The sequence below is a fragment of the Hyaena hyaena genome, unplaced genomic scaffold (assembly GCF_003009895.1).
Source record: "Hyaena hyaena isolate Hyena2069 unplaced genomic scaffold, ASM300989v1 scaffold_203, whole genome shotgun sequence".
Lineage (NCBI taxonomy): Eukaryota > Metazoa > Chordata > Mammalia > Carnivora > Hyaenidae > Hyaena > Hyaena hyaena.
The window spans coordinates 1,803,932-1,829,694 of NW_024080835.1; the positions used below are offsets into that span (position 1 = coordinate 1,803,932).

General features: G+C 35.6%; 2 protein-coding genes across 9 annotated transcripts in view; one reads left to right on the top strand and one right to left on the bottom strand.

Moving 5' to 3' along the window:
* IFT80 (intraflagellar transport 80) overlaps positions 1-25,763 on the top strand; it is a 128,935-nt gene that overhangs the window by 77,264 nt on the left and 25,908 nt on the right. For all 4 annotated transcript variants that reach the window (XM_039241957.1, XM_039241958.1, XM_039241959.1 and 1 more), the window contains 4 exons: positions 1,821-2,000; positions 11,963-12,081; positions 16,296-16,370; positions 19,646-19,809. In XM_039241957.1, the coding sequence (XP_039097888.1) occupies positions 1,821-2,000; positions 11,963-12,081; positions 16,296-16,370; positions 19,646-19,809 (538 nt within the window). The remainder of the gene's footprint in view (positions 1-1,820; positions 2,001-11,962; positions 12,082-16,295; positions 16,371-19,645; positions 19,810-25,763) is intronic.
* CUNH3orf80 (chromosome unknown C3orf80 homolog) overlaps positions 19,654-25,763 on the bottom strand; it is a 59,511-nt gene continuing 53,401 nt past the window's right edge. For 4 of the 5 annotated variants that reach the window (XM_039241966.1, XM_039241965.1, XM_039241963.1 and 1 more), the window contains exons 3-4: positions 22,056-22,099; positions 19,654-19,722 (exon numbers count right to left, since the gene is read on the bottom strand). The gene's annotated coding sequence lies outside the window, so the exon portion shown is untranslated. The remainder of the gene's footprint in view (positions 19,723-22,055; positions 22,100-25,763) is intronic. The other variant, XM_039241962.1, reaches the window with a different exon arrangement.

The following is a 25,763-nucleotide window of genomic DNA, read 5'->3' on the forward strand; positions in this document are numbered from 1 at the left end:
TCATGGTTCGTGGGTTCGAGCCCCATATCAGGCTCTGTGCTGACAACTCAGAGCCTGGAGCCTGCTTCAGATTCTGTGTCTCATTCTCTCTCTGCCCCTCCCCCACTTGAACTATGTCTCTCTCTGTCTCTCAGGAATAAATAAATATAAAAAAAATTTTAGAATGATACATGTGCCAGAGGCCTAGTCTAATCTGTTACTACACATTTAACAAATTGAGTTTTACTTGTCTATACCAACCACTTAATTTTTATGTCAAATAGTAGTCATGCAGTATATCATAAACCTGTTTCTCAAACACAAATGAGTTCATTTCTTTTTATTGCCAGAAGTAGATTGTTTGTAGTGTTGATGTTGTCTTTACTTACTTTTAAAAAGATGACTTCAACTATTACACATTTTCCTTTGTTGAACTTACTCTTCTTAATTTCAGAAAAGGAAGTTTCTACATTTTTATGCTGATGATGAAGGGAAAGTTTGTTCATTATCTCCTCCTCAATAACTTTCTTATAGTGCCTTTTACTTAAGCATGAGGTAAAGGTTTGAAGCACAGAGGAAGGGAGTTGAAAAAAGTGTCAATGAGTAGTAAGAGTTATTCAGCATTTTAATTGTATATAGGAACTTCATTGAGAATTTAAAGTCTTCTTTGATAGTAGTAAGAATTAATGAGTCTTTTTCTATATTTTTCCCATTTTCTCCACATTTTTTTTTGTCATTGAGCTCATGGCTAACAATGAATATATTTGAAACAAAAATACTGTACACAAAAATAAATATGTACCCAAGAGCAACCAACAACAAAAAATCAAGACTCAATTTGACTTTAAGCTGTAAGGTTGGAAGAATGTAAAGGGAATGTATATAAATTTAGTCAAATAAATAAATCATCCTTCTCGCAAATACATATTTTGCATCTGAAAAATGAAAGAAAATGCATGTTATGCCATCTTTTAAAAGGTTCTTCTGACTGTCTTATTCATACACATACACATAAGTCTCCTTTTGTCCTAGTTGATGCTTATTGATACCTTTAGATAACTTTCTCAGAAAGTTAGGTAGATTTTAAAAGAGGTTATATTACTACATTATGAAAGAAAAAAAAGGTCCATTAGCCTATGCTTTCATGATTTAAAACGTGTCTCAGAAATGTCTTAGTTATATTGTGTGTTTAGTTTCAATTTTTAGTGACATAAAATCATTGATATATTACAATCAACCTTTTAGTGTAAGGACTACAGAGGTCCTTAAGAACAGTAAGGTGTCTTTTTTTTCCTACAGACTCTTTGTGTTTACCAATTTAGTATTATTACTTAAAAGCAATGATGTGAATGGAAACAGTGTGACTGTTTTACAGTTCTTGAGAGATTTTATTTTTTAATTAAAAAAATTTTTTTAAATTTATTTCTGAGAGAGAGAGAGAGAGACAGTGTGAGCAGGGAAGGGTCAGAGAGAGAGGGACACACAGAATCCGAAACAGGCTCCAGGCTCTGAGCTGGCAGTCAGCACAGAGCCCGACGTGGGGCTCGAACCCACGAAACACGAGATCATGACCTGAGCTGAAGTCGGACGCTTAACTGACTGAGCCACCCAGGTGCCCCTTTAGAGATTTTATACACTTATATTATTCTACTGTGTACTTTAAAAATTACCTCTGTATCTTCTGTTCAGTACACAATTATTTTATTAAGAAAAATATCTCTTAATTCTAGGATAAACCACATTCTTAAAAAAAATTATCTTAAAATGTATGCTCAATTTAAAACTTCCTTAAATTTTTTTTCCCAGTGAATTTGATTTTTCTTTTATTCTTTCTTCACCAGTGGTCATATGCTTTAGAAAAGCCCAACACCGGCAGCATATTTAACCTTGCATGGTCAGTTGATGGCACTCAGATTGCTGGAGCCTGTGGAAATGGTCATGTTGTGTTTGCACATGTGGTGGAGCAATGTTGGGAGTGGAAAAATTTTCAAGTAACATTAACTAAACGAAGGACCATGCAGGTATGATTATGTTCCATGGTTGATTAAACCTGCTTCTTTTCACATTAGCTCATATACAGAATATGGAAATATCTTCACTAATTGTATTCAAATCAAGTTTATAAAAATTCAGTCATATTAGAAATATTTCACCAATGCCATTGGTGACTTTTTCATGACATAAGGTAAGAACCTTTCACTGATACAGAACCTGAGTGCCCACAGCTACTGTGGTTATGGGGTTGAGGGAGGGATGGTGAAACTTGAAGCATTTAGGGACTATATGGATTCAGTTCAGGAAGGAGGGAAGAAGCTGCGACAAATTAGATTTAACTCTTGGAGCTGACCGCACGGCAGGCCTAGCCTGCTAGTCACTGTCAGGGTTACATTATTTTATTAATTTATAATTATATGAGCTTATTTAACCTGTTTACCAATTTTTTTTTTCCTTTTAAGAATTACCTAAGGCTAGCCAACGTGGGAAAATGGTAGGAAGTTCTTATTGGGAGTTAGGAAGCAAAAAACAGGTACTTTGGAGTGAAATAAGACAGAAAGGCTAGGGGGTCCCTAGGTGGCTCAGTTGGTTGAGTGTCTGACTTCAGCTCAGGTCATGGTCTCACAGTTTGTAGGTTTGAGCCCCGTGTCTGGCTCTGTACTGATGGCTCAGAGCTTGGAGCCTGATTTGGATTCTGTGTCTCCCTTTCTCTCTGCCCCACTCTGCTTATACTCTCTCTCAAAAATAACTAAACATTAAAAAAATTTTTTTTGTTTTAAGAGAGCCTGGGTGGCTCAGTCAGTTGAGTGTCTGACTTCGGTTCAGGTCATGATCTCGTGGTTTGTGGTTTCGAGCTCTGCGTTGGGCCCTGTGCTGACAGCCAGCTCAGAGCCTGGAGTCTGCTTCGGATCCTGTGTCTCCCTCTCTCTCTGACCCTCCCCTGCTCACGCTGTCTGTCTCTCTCTCTCAGAAATAAATTTAAAAAACATTAGAAAATTTAAAAAAATTTTTTAAAGGACAGGAAGGTTGGGATGTAGCAGTAGGAAGTTGGGGGAAATGTTCAGGTCAGAGAACTCCAGTGAGAGGGGTTATCTTTGCACTATAAGCTTCTTAAGTACACAATACTATATTTCACTCAGCACTATATTTCATACTATATGTCTTGCATATAATAAATGCTCAACAAATAAATTTTTAAATTTTTAATTTATTTATTTTAGAGAGAAAGAGAGAATGCAACTGGGGAGAGGGGCAGAGGGAGAATGAATCTTTTTTAAAAAATTGTTTTTTTAATGATTATTTGTTTTTGAGAGAGTAAGAGTGGGGAAGGGACAGAGAGAGAGGGATTCCGAAGCTAGCTCCAGGCTCTGAGCTGTCAGCACAGACCCCAACATGGGGCTTGAACTCATTAACTGTGATGTGAGATCATGACCTGAGCCAAAGTCAGACGCTTAACTGACTGAGCCACCCAAGAGCCCCAGAATGAGAGAATCTTAAGCAGGCTTCATGCTCAGTGCAGAGCCCGATGCAGGGTTCAATCTCATGACCCTGGGATCATGACCTGAGCTGAAATCAAGAGTCGGATGTTCAACTGACTGTACCACTCAGGTGCCTGGTCAACAGATATTTGAAAAGTTAGACAAAAGATATAAGGAAGAGGCCAAAGATAATGGCAGGCCCTCTGCCAGAGAAAGGGGACTGTACCTTCTTCCTTCTATTTGTATCAGTTGCCTCTGTCTTCATATTCAGAATTCAGACTATTATAATTATTTGGAAGCATATATCTTCTAATTTCTAGGTCTATTCAAATATTCTTTAGCCTAAGTATCCAGATATTTTTATTTGGATAATATGGTCACTAAATTCATAATCATTGTTATAGTTTTTCTTTGTTCTGTTTACTTATTTTTAAAATTTTAAACATTTTATTATGGAGAATTTTTTTAATATAGTTTATTGTCAAGTTGGTTTACATATACCACCCAGTGCTCATCCCAACAAGTGCCCTTCTCCATGCCCATCACCCATTTTCCCTTCTCCCCTACCCGTCATCAACCCTCATATTGTTCTGTCTTTAAGAGTTTCTTGTGGTTTGCCTCCCTCCCTCTTATGGAGAATTTTTTTAATGATTATTTATTTTTGAGAGAGAGAGAGACAGAGCGTGAGCAGGGGAGGGGCAGAGAGACAGGGAGACACAGAATCTGAAACAGGTTCCAGGCCCTGCCCTTCCTCGACTTTCTTTTTCTCTGTATTGGCTTTGTCTTTATAAAACCTCTCCCTCTTTCGTGGCCTTGATATTTCTATCAACTTCAAATCCATCCAGAAGAGTGCTTTTTCTCCCCCCAATAATTCCAACAGAAATCTCAGCACTGGGTCTCATGTGCCAAGTCAAGGTTGAGTGTATTTAGTTGGGAGATGGGGGGAAGGATGAATCAACTCCATCTAAATCTCTTGGTTACTCTCAATAATGGAGGAAATAGTTCCTCAAGGGGTAACCAGGACATATTTGCCAGAAAAGAGCATTTGATTCTGGGAAGACAAAAACCAACATTTACCCACTATGGTTTATCCTTTGGCTGTTTAGCAACCCTACTGTACTAGTTATGTATTGTTGCATAATAAATCACCCTAAAACGTGGCTTAAAACAGCAACATTTGTTATTTCTCAGTTTCTGTGGGTCAGGAATCCAGGCATGGCTTTGCTAGGTTTTCTGGTTTAGAGTCTCTCAACTAGGCTACAATCAAAGTGTTGGCCAGGGCTTTAGTCTCATCTGGAGGCTCAACTAGGGGAGAATTTGCTTCTAAGCTCACTGATGTGGTTATTGGCATGACTCTATCATGATATGTTCAACTAAGAGACTCAGTTTCTTCTAGACTGTTGATTGGAGGCCACCTATAGTTCCTTGTATGGAGCCTCTTACATACAGCTTACAACCTGGCCACTTGATTTATCAAAGCAAACAAGTGAGAAGGGGTAGAGCAAGTGTGAGCAAGACATAAGTCATTGTTTTGTTTTGTTTTTTAAGTTTTTATTTTATTTATTTGAGAGAAACAGAGACAGTTTGAGTGGGAGAGAGGCAGAGAGAGAGAGAGAAAGAGAGAGAGGAGAGAGAGTATCCCAAACAGGCTCTTTGCTGCCAGCAGAGCCCAGTGCAGGGTTTGAACCCACAAAACCGTGAGATCATGACCTGAGCCGAAACCAAGAGTCGGATGCTCAACTGACTGAGCCATCTAGGCACAGTTTTTTATAACCTGAACTCAGAAGTAACATCTCATCGCTTTTACCATATTCTTTTCACTAGAAGGAAGCTATTAGATCCTCCTATCCATACCTGGATATATTTACACTTATTCATATATGTATAATTCAGAAATGCACTACTAACTAATGCAGCTATTCTGTATGCAATTGAAGACAAACCTATCCCTCCCTGAAAGAATATAGACTCATCCACTTACTCCATCCAGTTCTAAATTTATGGTCTGGAAAACTATAAATAAATGTGAATTTTAATTATTCTCCTCTCCCTCCTCATATTCCTAACTTCCACTAATGAAGGGAAAACAGGACAGCTGCAATGAAAACACTTTGGAAAAGAAGAGAGGGAAAACAACACACTGTGATTACCAGGTCCATAGCTAAAATCCAGCTGGCCAGGAATATACTGAGAACTCTTTTTCTTTGCAGTTCTTTGCGGTAGAGTTAGTTGCTTGGTTAATTTAGCAACTCTGGTATGCTTTTCTGGGAAGATCTCCCACTTGGGAGAATTCCCTTTTTGGGACTGTACATTTTAGTGACCCATTTAGTTTTATTGTAAGGTAGGGTCACAGATTGTCACAGGAACTGAATAATCACATTTTTTGTTTGCCTGGTTTAGAGTTTTACAATTTCCTTAGAAGCTTAGTGGACAGTTGGTTGATTTGTATTTCATTAATTCAGAAATCAGAGATCATGTAGAGTCCTAATTATTACATGTAGATCTTTTCTTTTTTAATAGTTTATTGTCAAGTTGGTTTCCATATAACACCCAGTGCTCATCCCCATAAGTGCCCTCCTTCATGCCCATCACCCCCCATTCCCTCCCCCCACCATCAGTCCTCAGCATTCAAGAGTCTCTCGGGGTCCCTGAGTGGCTCAGTCGGTTGAGCGTCCGACTTCGGCTCAGGTCATGATCTCACAGTTCGTGGGTTCGAGCCCCATATTGGGCTCTGTGCTGACAGACCAGAGCCTGGAGCCTGTTTCAGATTCTGTGTCTCCCTCTCTCTCTGACCCTCCCCTGCTCACGCTGTCTCTCTCAGAAATAAATAAAACATTTAAAAAAAAAAAAAGAGTCTCTCATGGTTTGCCTTTGTTACATGTAGATCTTGATCTGGCAGTTGCTACCCAGCAATAGGCTTCATTGCCTTACTCTTCTCCCTGGACCTCAGCTTTTCTGTGTATAATAACCTATTGTGAGTTTTCTTGTCTTCTCCTTGCCTTCAGGCTGTATCTTTTTTTTTTTTTTAAATTTTTTAATTTTTTAAAAATTTTTGAGACAGAGAGAGACAGAGCATGAACAGGGATGGGGCAGAGAGAGGGGGACACAGAATCTGAAGCAGGCTCCAGGCTCTGTGCTGACAGCTCAGAGCCCGATGCGGGGCTCGAACCCACGAACTGTGAGATCATGACCTGAGCTGAAGTCAGACGTTCAGTCAACTGAGCCAGCCAGGCGCCCCAGCTTTCAGGTTGAATCCTAATGGATGATTCTTTCCAAAAGAGATAGTTGATGTCTTCCTTGAGAGAAGGTACAGGTGAAGGAGATAAAGCATTTCTCATCTCAACTTCACTTTTCTCTCTCTCCTGACACTCCGTGTAGCAAGGGGCACAGCTTTGGGGCCTAATAGTTGCAGTAATTCAAATTATTTGATTTTTAGTCACTTTATCTTTTTTAAAGATGAGTTAATAATAGACTGATTTTGAGGATTAAATGAGGTGATGTAAATAAAACAAAAATAAATAGTAACTATTACTATGATTAGTTTATGTATAGGTTTAAATGAGTTTTTTACAAATGTGGAAACAGAATTTTTGGATTTATGTCAATCTGAGGAGTCTAAATACTGTGGTTAGGAGGAAGTATTCAGTGACACAAGTATTAAGAGATTTATTCTGGATCTTCCCTGAATCAAACAGAGTAAATGGTGCATTTTAAAATTCAACACAGGACATTTCTGATGTGGGATTCACCATAGTTTTGAAATTATAATTACAATTATCAGAATGTCTTTAGTTTTGGGATTATAGCTGGGATGTTTTATTTCTGTTTAATTCCTAGTGTACCAGATTCACAAAAAAGGCAGTTCCTTCATATGAAGCTTTAGGCAAAGATGAATTTTAAGAAATCTGTTTATAATTTGAATAATGGCAGAAGCCTATACAATTGTATTATTAAATATTGACTTTTCCTAAACTTGTATTAACAGCCAGTTTTTTCATTGCATATCATATTGCTATAAAGAAACTAACATATGACTTCCTTTAAAAACTTTCATTTCAGCTGTCTGTGGCTCAGTTGGTTAACTGTCTAACTTTTGATCCCAGGATCATGAGTTCAAGCCCTGCACTGGGCTCTGCACTGTGCATAAAGCCTATGTAAAAACAAAAATAATAAATAAATAAATAAAACACTTTCATTTTCTTCCATTAGCTTTAAAATGTTTCTAGGAGAGGTTGGTATTTTGGACCTTTAAAAAGTCTTGGGACCCTCGGCTTCTGGTGAAGATGGTGTCGTAAGTTCACACTTGGAAGAAAGAGACATACCTGTGACTCCAAAGAGATCAATAATATATGCCTATTTAATATAATATTTAAGGATAATTTTTAAGAAGACTTATCAGGACTCAAAAACAAGAGAAACATCTCTGTGGTCCAGAGATGGAACAAAAATGGAGAGTGTGAAGTCTCTGATCTGCTTGACTCCTGGTCCAGAAGCAGGGAGGCAAAGGCAGTGAGGAGAGTGGCTCTGCTGGCTAATGGAACTAAAAGTACTTGATGTGAGACAAGCGTGCTGATTTGGTCTCTCTAAAATTAGAGCATGGGGATCTGTAAGGAAGTTGTAGTCTCCCCCTTTGTGAAAGACCTAAAAAAAGCCTTAGACTTAGAGACTCACAGAGTCACCATCTGCAGTCATGGCCTCCTCAGTTCTAGGGGACCCATTCACTGAGCCCTGGAGTTGAGCAGTATGCAACCTGCACACATCTCTGTGGCTTTGCAGACACAAGCCAGCCTTTTCATTGAAAGCAGTCTTTACATTTGTGTTCCAAGTAAAAACTGGCTGATTCCAGAGACCACTGTTGCTTCCACAGCCTTCTCAAGTAGAAGTGTTTTTCTTCTTTCTGACATGTATTACTGGGTCTGGAGATTGGGTGGGCATCTTCCTTATCCATCATTGCTGATTTCAGACCACAATAATTTCTTCCTCCCAGAACAACTCCATCTCCTTTATAGCACCTACCATCAGACTACTCCTCAGTTTGCAGTCATTTCCCCCACTCATTGAAGAGTGAAGCAAACATATCAGTGTCTTTTTATTTTTTTTTACCATTAGTCCAGCATCACTCTTTTTTATTAAGACTTTCAAAAAGTGTCTAAAATATAAAAAGTTATTTTAACATAACCGTGGTAGCATTTCACATTTCTCCAGTTGTTTCTTAAATATATCTTTCTGTGATAACAGGTCTCACTTCTCCAATTATTTTCTAAATATATATTTAGATAGTTGGTTTGTTTATATCAGGAAACAAAGCTCCACATTGTATTTAGTTAATTTGTCTCCTCAGTCGGTTTAAATCTGAAGCAATTTCTCCTCATTCTTCTCTATTTATTCAAGAAACCAGGTGGTTTCTTCTGCTGAACTTTTCATATTTTCCTGTTTGCATCCATTCCATTTCCTGAATGCATCCCAAATGGGATGATTCCATTTAACATGTTCATCTAGGCCCTGTATTTCCTGTAGACTGGTAATTAGATTAAGAACCTTGATAAGTATAAAGAACCCTTCATAGGTACCGCTGTGGACTTCCTTTTGAATCACATCAGAAGACATATATGTCTACTTATCTCTCTTTTAGTGACATTAGGATTAATCAGTATGTTCAGATGTTGTAAGTTTGATTCATCTGTCATGAAAAAAATGTTTGAAAAGCCCATTAGGCTTTTACTTTAATATTTTTAGCAGCCATTGATAATACTTGTCTAAAACCATGTTTCACTGGGATTTGCAAAATGGTAGTCTTGTAATTCTATTATTTCTTCTGCATTTATTAGTTAAAGTTCTCCTGTAAGACATTTGCCCTTTCAACCATTTGGTTACCCTGAGTTGAGACTGTTCTGAAGTATTTTCTATATTTACCATTTTTCAGATAATGAGTTGATTTCCCAATGAGTCTTGTTATTGTTATTGTTGTTGGTGTTATCGTTATAAGCTTGGAGATTTTAACATTTTTGATGTATTTCAATCCATTGCAGTCATTATTCTATTTAATACTCAAACGGTCCCCATCTTTGGCCAATTGGCTCCTGTATTCTTTTGAGATGATTTCAATAACTTGCTTGCATTTCTAATAAGATATTGTAGGCTTCTCATATATTTCCTGTCCCAGACTTGGAATCAACAAGTTTTCCAAGAAGGCTTGCTCCTTTTGGGAGGGAAATGTTATCTAGATACCATTATCCAGATGTGTGCTAGGTGTGCTCCTTGATGCTGGCTTGATAATTACTTCTAGATTAAATGTACTTTTTTAATTTTTGTAATCTCTGCATTCAATATGGGATTCAAATTCATGACCCTGAGATCAAGAGTTACATGCTTTTCCAACTTAGTCAGCCAGGAGCTTCAAAATGTATTTGTTTTTGACAGATAAAAATACATCATGAGTGTATACTGAGGTTTCAAATTCAAATTTAAGATTATAGAGTTTTGCTCTTGATTTCTTGTTTATAGCTCTTTTCTTTTATAGGAAATTTTTGGTTTCTAAAGACATTAGTGGTGCTGTATGTGTATATAACTATGTCCCAAAATATTTAAAATAACATCAATATTGTTCTAATAATACGTTACTAAATACTGTTTTAGATTTCTTTTTTTGTTTTTTGTTTTTCTGTTTTAGAGAGAGAGTGAACACACATGAGCAGGGGAGAAGGGCAGAGGGAGAGAGAGAGAGAGAGAATCTTAAGCAAGGGCTTAATTCCATGACCCTGGTATCATGACCTGAGCCAAAATTAAGAGTCAGACATTTAACTGACTAAACCAGCCAGGTACCCCTCATTTTGTTTTTGTAACATAAACAAATCCGTATATCTTCATATCTTTCCCTTTATTAGATAAAAAGTATTATACTATACACATTGTTTTGCATTTTGCATTTTTCACCTTACGACATATCCAGGAGATCACTCCATAGATCTTCTTATTCTTTTTTTTGAGCTGTATAGTATTCCACTTTGTGGGGAAAAAAAGTGTGTGTGTGTGTGTGTGTGTGTGTATTTATGTATGCATGGTATATATATATACCACAGTTTATTCAATCTACCCCTTTGACAGACATTTGGGCTCTTTCCAGTCTTTTGCTATTACCACTACTGCTGTATGTAGTTAATAGCCGTGTGTGTGTGTGTGTGTGTGTGTGTGTGTGTGTGTGTGTGTGTGATTTCATAGTTTTGCTTGTTTATGTTTGTGATAGAATTCTAAAAGTAAGATTTTTGGGTTAAGGAATGTATGTATATGTAATGTTGCTATCTCCATCATGGTGATAGCAGTTTTCATAGTTTGGTGAGTATGGGAGTTGAGGAGCAGAGAATAAAAATACAATATGCCTTCTAGATTGAAGTGCTTTAAAGAAGTACTTAAAAGAAGTTTGACTTTATCTTTCTTTTTTCCATTCCCATTCATTCTTCATTAATACTGTAATTGTCACATTATATTTAGAAAGATGATGACATTTTGAGGGGAATTTAAAGGAATGCTAACTTATAGATACAAGTTGCAGATTGTCCATCAATTTCAAGATTGTTAGCTGATATTGCCAAGTGTTAAAATCCTTGCAAACTTTATTCTGTTACTGACTTATATAACAGTTTGACTATCAGAGGTAAAAATCTTTTTTACTTGGTGCTTAGCTTTCTTATACATTATCTCTGTGTTTTTACATGTGGAAATACTTGTGCCCCTCTGTGTAGCTTGACTTATTCACTGTGCAGTTGGTTTCTTTACTAATACCTCCTACTCCATTTTGATTTTTTAAAATTATTATATCTCTTTTTTTAGAACTTAAATTTTAAAGTAAAACCTAGCCCTAAGAAGTTATTTTTACTGTTTGGGGCAGAAATCATATGGTCTCTTTCCAGTTCCTATATGCCATATATATGTATATTTGTATATGTGTACAAATATATATATTTACTTATTTATTTTTATATATTTTTTTTTGCTATATCTCAGTGTTACAGCATTTTTCACCTTTTTTCTCCATTGCTAGACCATTCAAATTGCCTTTCAGGTTAGAAATCTGCTTATTTCTACTTATTTCTAGGATATTTTCTATGCATTTCTTTTGTTGGTTGATTTTTTTAATGTTTATTTTTTTATTTGGAGATGCATGCCCAATGGGGGAAGGGGCTGAGAGAGAGAATCCTAAGCAGGTTCCACATTGTCAGCACAGAGCTAAATGCAGGGCTCTATCTCACGACTTAAACCACAAGATCATGGCCTGAGCTGCAATCAAGTCAGATGCTTAACTGACTAAACTACTCAGGTGCCACTGTTGGTTGATTTTTATATCCAAATATATCATCTTATGCCTAGTGCCTATTGAATTCTTCTTTTTTGCATGATTAGGTAAACCAGAATGCACTGAATTTTTTTATGTTTCAAAATCTTACTAACTTACCTAATTAAAATGTTGATGTGTTTTAATGTTGTTTGTTGATGTTTCATTTTTCCTTGTTTAGGTTCGTAACGTTCTTAATGATGCAGTGGATTTACTGGAATTCCGTGATAGAGTCATTAAAGCATCTTTGAACTATGCACACTTAGTTGTTTCAACATCTCTTCAATGTTATGTGTTCTCGTAAGCATCTTGCATTTCTTAAAAATTTAGAGTTTTGTCTGTGATGAGGAATTTATTTTTAGTCTTTCACATCAACATGGTTTGGTTTAAACTTAAGTTTCTTAAAACCTCACTTATTCCAAACTTAACTTCCAACCAAGAAGTGGCTTAAAACATGAGCTATGAGGGGCGCCTGGGTGGCTTAGTTGGTTAAGTGTCCGACTTTCGCTTGGGTCATGATCTCACGGTTCGTGGGTTCGAGCCCCGCGTCGGGCTCTGTGCTGACTGCCAGCTCAGAGCCTGGAGCCTGTTTCAGAGTCTGTCACCCCCTCTCTCTCTGACCCTCCCCTGCTCACGCTGTCTTTCTCTCTCCTAGAAATAAATAAAAAACATTAAAAACAAACAAACAAACAAACAAAAAAAAACCATGAGCTATGAGCACTAAAAATAGAACTAATAAAGTTTGTGCATCAGTTAATAATCATTTTATAATAGAAAATACCTTCTCTGAGATAGTGTTTACTCTTACTTACGGTTCTAAGGAACTGAGTATAACTTGATTTCATAGCCCAGAGGAGCAGCTGATAAATGGTGGGAAAAGGACCCACCTAACCACTGGAAGTGGAAGGACAGCTAGTAGCCTGACAACAGACTGAAAGATGTTCATTAAGGACACAGGAGGTATTCAAGCTTTATATCATAGCCCCAGGTACTCATGGGTGTTCATAATAATCCAGAGTTGTCCAGAAATGATGGAAGAAAATATATTCAATCTACCTGTATTAAAAAATGGAGAATAATTCAGTACATCCAAGAAACTTGTGCCTAAAACAAATATACATGGTAGTTTTCAAAGTGTAACTCAATATGTGCTAAACAAAACATTGAACTGGCTTTTTGGAAATGAACAAACAAACCTGATATGCAGTATCTGCCTATCTCTATAGTCTGCCTATACTTCTACCATGGCCAGTTTCAAGCTACCATTATGGTGTCACTGAAGGCAGAATTGAATAGAGGTGCACAGTAGCAAATCATCATATAGAATTGCCACCATATAGACACAACAGATGTATATAATCTCAAATGCATAGATCATAGTAAAAGGTAATAATCTGGAAGGAATAAGTTTGGAGTATTATTATTTTTGTTTTTGAATATAATTTGCTTAATTATAAGTTTATATAATTTAATTTTAAATAATAGCTTTATTATTTTTTTAAGTTTATTTATTTTGAGAGAGACAGCACCAGCGGGGAAGGGGCAATGAGAGAGGGAGAGAGAGAATCCAAGTAGGCTTCACAGTGTCAGCACAAAATCCAATGCGGGGCTCAATCCCGTAAAGTATGAGATCATGACCTGAGCTGAAATCAAGAGTCAGAAGCTTACCTGAGTGAGCCACCCAGGCATCCCAATAATAGCTTTAATACTTGGCTTACAAAATTCCTGAAAGTACACCACTTGGTACAAGCTGACTCTAGCATACCACCAGCTGACTTGTCAACTGTCTAGAAAACTAATGCAACTGTTCTGATACTTTCAAGAGTTGTGAATAGTTAGGGACTGCTTTTTTACCTTTTTTGCTTATACTTATAACATTATGTGGTTATGGTTTAATCGTTGAATATAAAATTGAAGATAGGGACTACGTGTGTCTTATTCACAACTATACACTCAGTGTTCAACATGTAGTAGGTACTTAGTAAATAAATGTTTTTGGATAAGTGAATGAATCAAAAAACATAAAGTCTACTAGTGTCTTGAATTCCTAAGCCTAGTAATGTGTGAGACAAAGGTATCCAATTTGATTAACAGTAACAATTGCTATAATTATTAAAATTCTCACTCACTATGTATAAATCTGCTACTAATCAGAATGTGCAATTTAGGACAGCAGCCAAGCCTGGAAGATTAAATGGGAGAAGCAGAGAAGAGAGAGGGGATAAAGAAACAAGCAGCTCAATTTGAAATATTTTTCTTACATGAAAGTGAACAACAGTATGATTTTGGGAAAAGTCAAGAAAGATACCTAGTTAAACAGTTGATATATAGGGAAGGGATTATAGGATGTGAAGAAATTTCACAATCACTTAGTGCACATAGTTATCTGAATAATTAATTTTCATGGGGTTGAGTCAAATAGAGAAGATCTCTTCAGTTTAGGGTTTGTTTGAAGAAAGGTAGGGCTCTTAACCACCCCACGTGAGGGGTTTATTCTGCTAGTTTTACTGGCAAGGCAGAATGTTTGAATCTGGAGGGTTAGTATAATGTGTTACTTGCATTAGAGGTTGCTTTTTAAAATATTTACCGAAAGTTTAGTAGCTGTTATTTAATTTTTTTTTGTCACTCTACTTTTTTTGGGTCACTCTAATTTACTATTTAATATGTGGCAGAATATAAGACTGCTTTTCTTTTATGAATTAGTCTTGCCTCCCCTCTCTTGTTAATACATTTATTAAAGTACAAAATATTTCTTAAAATGAAACACAGGGGGCAGTAGTGGGAATGAGGTAGTGCTGAGACTGATCATCACCAAAATTTATTTCATTAAACTATAAAACTTACTAGTATTTCAGATAACAAAAACTATCTTTTATTGAGCTCTGTTACTCTTATCTTTTTTGGTCGTGTTTAATTTATCCTGTGTGTTGAGTATGATTGTTCCCATTTTCCAAGAGGAAGAAACTGAAAGACACAGAGTATTTAAGTAACCTACTCTAGATCAGATTACTTCTTTACTAAAGGAACAGCTAGGATTTGAGTCCAACTTCTTGATAACTGTTGCCCTTTTTTAGTATTAAAACATAATTTTTAAAACAAATGTGTAAGCAGTATAGTGGTTTATATGAAAAGAAGTTCCAGGAAAAAGAAAATGATATATAAGTATTCTTTGTTAAATTTTCATTTGATGTTTCAAATCATTGTACAGAAAATACCCCCACTGTGGTTTAGAGAGTTATATTTCTGTGGCAGGTATATATATATATATCTCAGTTCTCATAACTCTCAGATATTTTGCAAAGGGATCTTTTAAAAACCTCACAATCACTATTCTTATCAAAGAACGAAGGCTAGTTTTAATGACTACATGAATGAGGCATGCTATGATAATATTTCTAACATACAAAAACACATATTTCTATCATACCTGTGAACACCAGACCTAGTTATTATTAATAGTTTATTTTCTTTTGTTAAATTGTTTTCCTATGTTAAAATGCCTTCACTTATTGAAATAGGTATCAGACTCTTTACATTAGCCAATATTAATTTCCCACCAGCGTGCCCACTTAATGCAACCATTTCCTTCCCCCATTTTCTGGATCTGAATATGAGACTTAATCTAATTCAAAGAATTGGTTCCATGAAAGTAACTGAGAGGAAGTCAGAATATATAGGAATGATAAAACATTTTATTCTGTACAACTTTGATTGTTTGGGGTGGGTCTTTTAGTTTGTTAATGTTCTCTCCCCCTTTCCTATCTTTGAATCCTATTACACTACAAAAACCAAAGGAGTTGTTTGTTCATTTATTTTTCCATTTACTCAATAAGCATGATCATTGCTTACATTTATATAGTATTTTACAGTTTATAGAATGCTTCACAGATATCTTCATTCAGCCAAATAATGACATTGGGAGACTTAATAGGAAAAATACTCATGTCGTAATATTATTGTTATTATAGTTTCTCTCTGGTCACTATCTACTATATAACATGCAGTTAGCTAGACACTCTGAGTTGTCATTATCTCAGTTTGCAAATAAGGAAACTGATGCATAGGAGGTTGAGCTTATTAAGATTATATGGACAACAGGTGGTTAAACTAGATTGCTAATCCTGATCTGTCTAGCCAAAAATCCATCCTTTTTTCATCATGCCATGCTGCTACTATTTACCAGATAAGAAACAAAATGATTTGCCCAAATCACACAGCTAATAAATGACAGAACTTGTACTTAGGGTACCTCAATTCACATATTGTGATACCTAGAATAAACATTTATTGAATGCTTACTGTTGAATACTTACTACTTACACAGAGTTTGATTTCTAGTCAGGGATACAGACATGTAAGTAAATGATTTCAGAACAATGTGCTAAGTGCTGTAATAGAAATATATACAGTCACTGTGAAACTGAAGACACTATTTAAAATGAAAACCTATCTATTTATTAAAAAGTATTTGGTATTTTAAATGCTAATAAATGTCCTTTTTATTTGCCTTTTAGTACGAAGAACTGGAATACACCACTTATATTTGATCTAAAAGAAGGAACTGTTAGTTTAATTCTGCAGGCAGAAAGGTAATTTGTTTATCTTGTTTAACTATTGAATTGGGGGTTGAAATATTTCAGATTGCAGTAAAACACTCTTTAAAGCATGTCATTTACAGAATGGTATATTAGTCATTTGGAATAAGTCTGTTTCTATTCATTTTAAAGAAGAAAAAGTAAAGAGAATAAGCTGTTAGGTCAGTGGTTCTGAAACTTTTTGGTCTCAGAATTTCTCTACATTCTTAAAAAGTTCTTGAGGGTTAAAAAAAAAAAAAAAAAGTTCTTGAGGGTTATATGTAGGTTATATTATATATCAGCAGTTACTATACTAAAAATTTTAATTGAGAAGTTGAAAAGGTGTTAATTTATTAAAAACCATGGAACTAAATATATTACAAGATCAAAGTAGTGACATAAGAAAATGAGAGGGAAGCAGGTAAGTTTAGGAGATAGTTTTGACCATGGGGCCCCTTATTTTCTCTTCTGTTCTTTTTTGTTTCTTTGTTTTTTAGTTTATTTATTTTGAGTGAGAACAGGGAAAGGGCAGAGAGAGAGAAGAGAGAATCCCAAGTGAGCTCCGCACTGCCAGTGCAGAGCCCAGCATGGGATTCAAACTCACAAACAGTGAGATCATGACCTGAGCCAAAATCAGTCAGACGCTTAGCTGACTGACCTACCCAGGAGCCCCTCTGTTCTTGTTTTTGGCTTTAAATATTGGTTGAAACACACTGATTTTATGAGCCACTACTAGGCTGTAACCTGTAGTTTGAAAAATAACATTCTGGGGCTCCTGGGTGGCTCAGTCGGTTAAGCGTCCGACTTCAGCTCAGGTCATGATCTCACAGTTCATGAGTTCGAGCCCTGCGTCGGGCTCTGTGCTGACAGCTCAGAGCCTGGAGCCGGTTTTAGATTCTGTGTCTCCCTCTTTCTCTGATCCTCCCCTGCTCACGCTGTCTCTCTCTCTCTCAGAAATAAACAAAACATTAAAAAAAAAGAAAATAACATTCTTTACCCACACTTTCAGTGTATGTAGGACTACAAAACACCAGGCCCACAAACTAAAGTTGGAATAGCTATGACTCAAGAACCCACACTTTTTCATTAAAACTACCATCAGTCAACTACAGTGATATCCTACTGAATCGTCAGTCTTAGAAAGCTATAATCCAATGAAACCTGGAATAAAGTTTGAAAATAGAATCAACAATTACCTAATATAGCTACCCATGAAATCTTTGCACTAAAACCATGTACTTTATTCCTTATTCCTTTACTCACCACCTAGGCAGTCTCTTAAAAGTGTTATCAGGTTTTCTAGCCCACAGCCTTTTATAAATAGCAAACCAGAAGGGGAATGCTCGTGGGCTGTTAGAGGCTGGCACAAGGACAAGAAGAAAAGTGACTGCCTGGCAAGCAGCATAGAGAACACTAGAAGCACAGAACTATATAGCTGAATAGTTTCATTATTCTGCTGCACCAACAGATTCTCCTGAGTACCAAAGCTGTCAGTTAAACAGTTACTGAAGAGTATGACCTTGAGTGATCAAGAAAATTGTGTCACTTTTGTACCATCTGTTTAATGAAATTGAAATATATTATTTATTTAGTTATATCAAAAACTTTTAATATTAAAAAGACATCTTTGCCACTTAAAAAGGTAAGATGTCAGCTATCTAAAAAAACATATTTCTGAAATTCTTTTTACTTGAAATGTTTCAAATTTATTCATTTATACATTACTTTTAAGTGTATTAAATATGCTGTTAGTAAAGGCATTTGTAAATGGCATAACTGATTAGACTGTTAAAGAATAATTTACATACTGCGTACGGGCTTGTCTTATTTCCATTGTGCGAAATGTTTGCTCCTTTAAACGTGTTACTCACAAAGAGGTTAAAAGCTTATAGTGTCTTATTTAGGAGAGGAAAAGGTTTTAGTATTGAAACAAAGAATTTATACTAATAAGATGTATCATTTTGTCAACATTAACAAATATTGTTTCCATACACTAATGGGTAAGGACCAAACCCTTTCAATCAAATAAACTGCATACCAATACTCAAGTATTAATTAAAAGGCATATATTTGTTCCATGGCAAGAAAGAACAATGAGCAATTCCTGAATCAAGAAATAGTTCTGAACAAGGATATTAAAACTTTGAACTTAAGATCTTAGGAAGTAATACTGTCTTCAGCATTGAGGAAACAGGCACTCCAGTATAGCAGTGGTATGATTGTAAATTGTTATAGCCTTTCAAAGGGCAGTTTAACAATAAAAGTTAAAATTTTCTAAGTAGGAGTGCCTGAGTGACTCAGTCAGTTGAGCATCTGATTTGATTTTGGCTCAGGTCATGATCTCATGGTTCATGGGTTCAAGCCTCGTGTAGGGCTCTCTGCTGACACGCAGAGCTTGGGATTCTCTCTCTCCCTCTCTTTCTGCCCCTTCCCTGCGCATGTGTACTCTCTCTCTCTCAAAATAAATAAAACTGTCTAAGTATTTGCCCTTTCATCCAATTATTACATTTCTAGAAGTTATACTAAGGAAATAAGGTAGACATACAGAGATGTGTATACACTAGGCATTCTTTAAAACCGTGAATAATTTAGGGGTGCCTGGGTGGCTCAGTTGGTTGGGTGACTGACTTCGGCTCAAGTCATGATCTCACGGTTTGTGAGCTCAAGCCCTGGGTAGGACTCTGTGCAGACAGCGCAGAGCCTGGAGCCTGCTTCCAGTTCTGTGTCTTTCTCTCTCTCTACCCTTTCCCTGCTCACACTAAGTCTGTCTTTCTCTCTCAAAAATAATTGAACATTAAAAAAAAAAAAAGTGAATAATTTTAAATACAATAAATGTCTATCCGGAATGAGTTATTAGGGGTGCCTTGGTGGCTCAGTTGGTTAAACACCTGACTCTTGATTTCCGCTCAGGTCATGTTCTCACAGTTAGTGAGATCAAGCTCTACATCAGGCTGACAGCATGGAGCTTGCTTAAGATTCTCTCACCCTCTCTGTCCCTCCCTTGCTCTCTCTCAAAATAAATGAATAAACATTAATTTAAAAAGGAATGACTTAATGAAATGAAATAATAATAATATATCCATACTTTTCCATAAGTTATCTCTTTAGAGATAGGATTACAAGAGATCTTTTGCTTTCTCTTTGTTGTTTGAATTGTTCTTTGCAATGTTCATAAATTTTCAAAGGAAAAAAATTACATTTAGATTTTTCCAAAGAACACACTATTCTCTAATATAAAAATGAAAATATAGTAAGCTTCTATTTAAGAATGTATTTTATTCTTTTTTTAGACATTTTCTTCTTGTAGATGGTGGTGGTATCTATTTATATTCGTATGAAGGCCGGTTCATTTCTTCTCCAAAATTTCCTGGAATGAGAACAGATATTCTGAATGCACAGACTGTATCTCTGAGTAATGATACCATAGCAATAAAAGACAAAGCTGATGAGAAAAGTAAGTGCATTTTTATAATTTTCCTTGTCACATTTCAATGAAATTTGTTAACACTGTAAAATTTCCTTTCTTTTATTTTCTCATCTATTAATATGTTAACTTTATATGAAAGAATTATGAACTTCCTATTTTGTCCTAAGCATGAATTAATTAAAGAACTGAAGTTGACATATTATACCCACTTGACAGAACAGATAAGTGTTGTCACAACATCAAAGCTTATTGGTAAGGAATAAATCTTTATATATTGGTAAGGAATAAATCTTTATATATTTAGTAGATGCTGGTAGAGAGTTTGAGTTCTTGATTGTGAGTCCTAAAAATATCTTGTTACTTTTTAAGTTCGTGATCTTTTAAAATGTTTCTTTTTCTTCATTTGGTAACAGTAAATACAGTAAATATTGTGCTTCATTGTACTATGTATTTTGCTTATATGTGCTTATATTTTTATAAATATTTATATATTTATTTTAAATTAATGAAATAGGAGAAAATTATGAATAATTTAAATTTTCATATAAAATATAGACTGCATTAGTATTTATAAATAAATATAAATATGTCAGATGTCTTGGAATTCCGTAGTACAGTGACACAATTTTATTAGGGCATTCCTGTATCTCAATGACATTTATCTAACAGATACTGAGTTCTTGCTATGTGCCAGGTATTTTTCTAGAAGCTGAGGATACGACAGTAAATAAGACACACAAACATACAAATATATAATAAGTAGTCAGCTAATGATATCTGCTGTGAAGAAAATGCAGGATGAAGGAATAGAGCGTGCTGGAGGTGGGGTAGGGGAATGACTATTGGACAAGCATGTGCAGGGTTCTGAAGTAGAGATGATTGGCATGTAAAAGGAACTGCCACAAGTCCATGGAACTGGGTCACCATGAGCTAGGCAGAGAGTGGGAGGAGAGGACAGAAAGATAGGTAAGCAGAAACCAGATTATATGAAGACTTGGCCATGGTAAGGATGTTGGATGAGAGAAAGAGAAGAGGCATGCATTTTTATCCTGGATGAGTGAGATGGAAGATGGGGAAGGAGGAAGTTTAGAGGAGGTCCACAAACTGAATTCTCTTTTGGTCATGGTAAATTTAAATGCTTCTTAGACATTCCAGCAGGAATGGAGAGTACACAGTAGAAAGACACGTCTCAGACTCAGGAGAGAGTTGGGGACTAGAGATATAAATTTGGGAGTCACCAGTGTACAGATGCTGCCATGGTACTGGAGGAAATCACCCAAGAAGTAAGTATAGGCAGAGAAAGGACCAGAGACTGAGCACATCAATATTTAGAGATGAGAGGAAGCAGAGCCAGTGAGGTAAGAGTGAGAGTGAGTTATCCCTAAAGCCTCGTGGAAAAAACATTAAATAATTGTTTTTCTCTATCAGTACATAGCGCTAAATGCTGTTTATCACTGTGATGTTTTATAAAAATATCTGGCCTGATGGTTAATTTTGTTAGTTTACACTGTGGAAGCTTAATTCAGCAGCTAAAAAACTACCGCTTTTCAGTTTTCAGTACTTTCAGATGCCATGACGTCATGCTGGTAGAAATATAATTCTCCTGAGCAGAGTTTGTGTCCTTATGCCTTCGACCTTCTCTGAGGGACGACATTTGGTGATTGTTTTGTTTTGGAAGGACTTCCCTTCTGACTAAAAAAGAGAATCAAATAAGATAGTATCTAGATAGCAGACACATTTAAGATGACTGAGTAATTGTTAATAACTTGGAAGTCAGATTTTTTTTCTTCAATAAACCTAAATGTGAAAATTACAGTGATCGTTATGAGTTGTCTGTGCTGTCCTTGTTCAGCACATGTTTTAGATAGAAGCTGTAATAAAGTACATATGTTTGTAACTGAATATACCTTATTCTGAATTTTTCTTTTATTTGTTTGTTTGTTTAGAGAGGAGGATGAGCAGGGGAAGGGTAGAGAGAGAGGGAGAGAGAGAATCCCAAGCAGGCTCCACGCTGTCAGTGCAGAGTTCAATGTGGAGTTCAGACTCACTAACTGTGAGATCATGACCTGAGCTGAAATCAAGACTCAGAGGCTTAACCACCTGAGCCACCGAGGCATCCCTATTCTGAATTTTTCTGTATTTAATTCACACCTAAAAAATATTTCATTATTATTTAATTCTTTGATAATTCATAGCACTTTAGAGCAAGAAAAATTTATCAACATTTTCAGAAATATGCATTTATCTGCCAATAAATGATCTGTTTTACTTACATAAATTTTGATTGTTGAAAAAGATAATCATGCAATTCTTTATGCTGTAAACAGAAAATCAAAAAGACCAAAATAAAATTTTTATTCTAAACTGATGTAAAATGAGCAGGAAAATATTTTCCTTATGTTTCTTTTAAAAGAAACTAGTATCCATTGATGGTTAAATAGAAGTACGTGCTAACAATAGAAAACACAGCTGAAGTACCGAGAATCTTTAACCTATGAAAGTTTCCTTCAAGGTGGGAGCCATTCACAAATGAAAACAGTGCTTCTTTCCTATTTGGGAGCTCCCTCATAAGCAGGATTCTTGGACCAAGTACGGTATTCTACCACTTTGGGTGATTAAGTAGTAGAGATGCCACTGCTTTTGACTTTTTTCTCCTCAAACACTTGCACAGATAGGCTATGATATTAGCCTGGATGACTCTTTGAAACAAATGCCTAGATAAGGGGAGAATAGAAGTTAGAGAGCAGTTACTTATGTTTAGAAGCATCCATCTCTTAGTAATATGTGCAATCATCAAAAGGATGGAATGCTTTTATTTTTTAAAAAGTTAGTAGTTTGTATAGCTATGGAAAAAATGGGTTTAGCCAAGCCCAAAGCATTTTTTAATGGAAGCCAAAATTTAAAAATTTCTGTTGCTATGCTTAACTAAGAATTCTATTATGGTATTTTTCTTCTTAATCTTTCTGAGCAAAATTGGCAATTTTAAAACATAACTTATTGTTACAACATTATTTCCTCTGTGAATATAGCCAGTGACCTCAAACTTAACATTCCTAAGATTTACTAACAGCTAATAATCACTATACTAGAAGTGTGACCTCTGGAATTTAAATGTCATGTCACACATATTTCAGCATTTTTTATGATCTGTATAATTTGTTCAATTCTTTGGCTGACTACTCGTGCCACTACTATCTTTTCATGTCGTTTCTGTCTTTTCATTTTTGTAAACTTTGTGCATATTTGATCATATGAAATTGCTTCATTGGAGAGGAATCTCGGATTGGAGTAATTTGGGAATTACTTAAAGAGAATCACCAAAACACTCCAACAATCTCCCCCTCATTTCATGAAAATCTTTTTAAAAGAGAAAAGAACACTTTTCTTTGTACTGCTGTCATGTTTGAGACTAGGAGAAGCCTTTGGTGAAACAAAGAAGGGGGCAGAGGTAGTATTTGCTCTTGGCTGCCTCAATACAATCTCTCCTGTAGTTTTTACAACTTGACCTACTTCAGGACATCAAAGAAAGCTAAGGTTGGAAATAGAGAACTTTGAATTATCATTATTTATATAATAATTGATGTCATGAAAGTATATGAAATCAGGGCAAATATGTCCTGTGAAAAGGTAACTTTAAAACAAAAGCATAGAAATAAGGGTTACCAGATAAGGAAGAGTTAGCAAAAGAGAATGAGGAGTGGTCCAAAATAGGAGAGGGTCAGTAGAAAACGGTGTTATATGTAGCCTGCATAAGAATTTCAAGAAAGAAGATGGTCAGGAGCACCCAGTGCTGCTGGGAGGTAAAAACTAAAAGTAGACTCTTGAAGACTGAAAATAGACTCTTTGATTGGGTAACACAGGGGTCATTGGTGATCCATGCAAGAGCCTTTGCATCATGTAGTAAGGTTGAACAGCAAATTGTAATAAGTTGAACAGTGGCTAGGAGTTGTGAAAGCTGAAATTCCTGTTGTTTCAGGAAGTCTAGCATTAAGAGAGACAAGGAATTACTAGAGATTATTCAAGAGTGGGGAAGAACTTTTTTTTTTTTAATGAGGGCAACTTTAAAGTGTTTGTAGTACTCAGAATGAACCAGATGAAAAGGAGCAGGTAAAGGTCCAGGAGAAAATGGGGATAGTTGATAGAGTAATATCTTGGAGAAAGCTGGGCAGGTAGAATGACAATGTATAGGGTAAGGAATGTGGTAGAGATAGAGTAGTATGGGTACCAGATACCCATTCACCTGAAATCAGAGCATGTTAAGTAAGGACCAAGATTAAGTTACTTTGGAGATAAATTGGATAGTAGTTTTTTGGTGGAGTCTTTAGGGTTTTCTATATATAGAATCATGTCATTTGCAAATAGTGAAAATTTTACTTCTTCCTTACCAATCTGGATGCCTTTTATTATTTTTTTTCTTATCTGATTGCTGCAGCTAGGACTTCCAGTACTATGTTGAATAAAAGTGGTGAGAGTGGACATCCTTGCCTTCTTCCTGATTTTAGAAGAAAAGATTCCAAATTCATTCTATAAGGCTAGGATTACCCTGATACCAAAAACAGATAAAGACACTACAAAAACTAAAACTATAGATATTGATGAAAGAAATTGAAGGTGACATAAATAAATGGAAAGATAGTTCCTCTTCTGTTTTTTGGTTATAGAAGAATAAGTATTAACTGTTCTTAAATTGATAGAATTCACCTATGAAGCCATCTGATCCCAGACTTTTGTTTGTTGGGAGCTTTGACTTTTGATTCATGTTCATGGCTATTAATCAGTCTGTTGAAGTTTCCTATGTTTCCTGCTTCCATTTGGAAAGGTTAGTTGTAGGAGAGCTCTCAGCTTTTCACCAATGAGTATAATGTTACCTATAGTTTTTTTCATACATGGCCTTTATTATATTGACGTATGTTCCCTCTAAACCTGTTTTTTGAGAGTTTTTATTATGAATGGATGTTGTACTTTGTCAAATGTGTTTTCTGCATCTATTAAAATGATCATATGGTTTTTATCTTTCTCTTGTTGATGTGACATAACACATTGGTTGATTTGCAGAAATTGAGCCACCCTTGCATACCTGGAATAAATCCCACTTGATTGTGGTGAATAATTATTTTTAATGTTTTGTTTATTTTGGTTTGCTAATATTTTGTTGAGGCATTTTGTTGCATCTGTGTTCATCAGAGATATTGGCTTGTAGTTCTCTTCTTAAATGTTTGGTAGAATTCACCTGTGAAGCCATTTGGTCCTAGACTTTTGTTTTTGGGGAGCTTTTTGACTTTTGATTCAAGTTCATGGCTATTAGTCTGTTCAAGTTTTCTAATTTTTTCCTGCTTCTGTTTGGAAAGGTTGTTTCTAGGAATTTATTCATTTCTTCTAGATTGTCCAATTTTTGTACATTTTTAAGTAATATTCTCTTATAATCCTTTGTATTTTGGTAGTGTCAATTGTTATTTCTCTTTTCCTTTCTGATTTGATTCATTTGAGTCCTCTCTCTCTCTCTCTCTCTGTGTCTCTTTTAATGAGTCTAGTTAAGATTTATCAATTTTATTGATCTTATCAAAGAACCAGCTCCTGGTTTCATAGATCTATTTTTTTAGTCTCTATTTTATATATATATATATATATATAAACATATATATAATATTATATATATTATATAGGGAGAAACTGCTTAATGGGTATACAGTTCCAGTATTTATTTATTTATTTATTTATTTATTTATTTATTTATTTTTAGTAATCTCTACACCAAATGTGGGGCTTGAATTTACAACCCTGAGATCAAGAATTGCATGCTCTACTAATTGAGGCAGCCAGGACACACCTCTGCTCTAATCTTTATTATTTCCTTCCTTCTACTGGCTTTGGGCTTTGTTTGTTGTTCTTTTTCTAGTTCTTTTAGATGTAAGGTTAGGTTGCCTGAGACTTTGTTTTTGTTTTTGTTTTGCTTCTTGAGGTAGACCTATATTGCTATAATC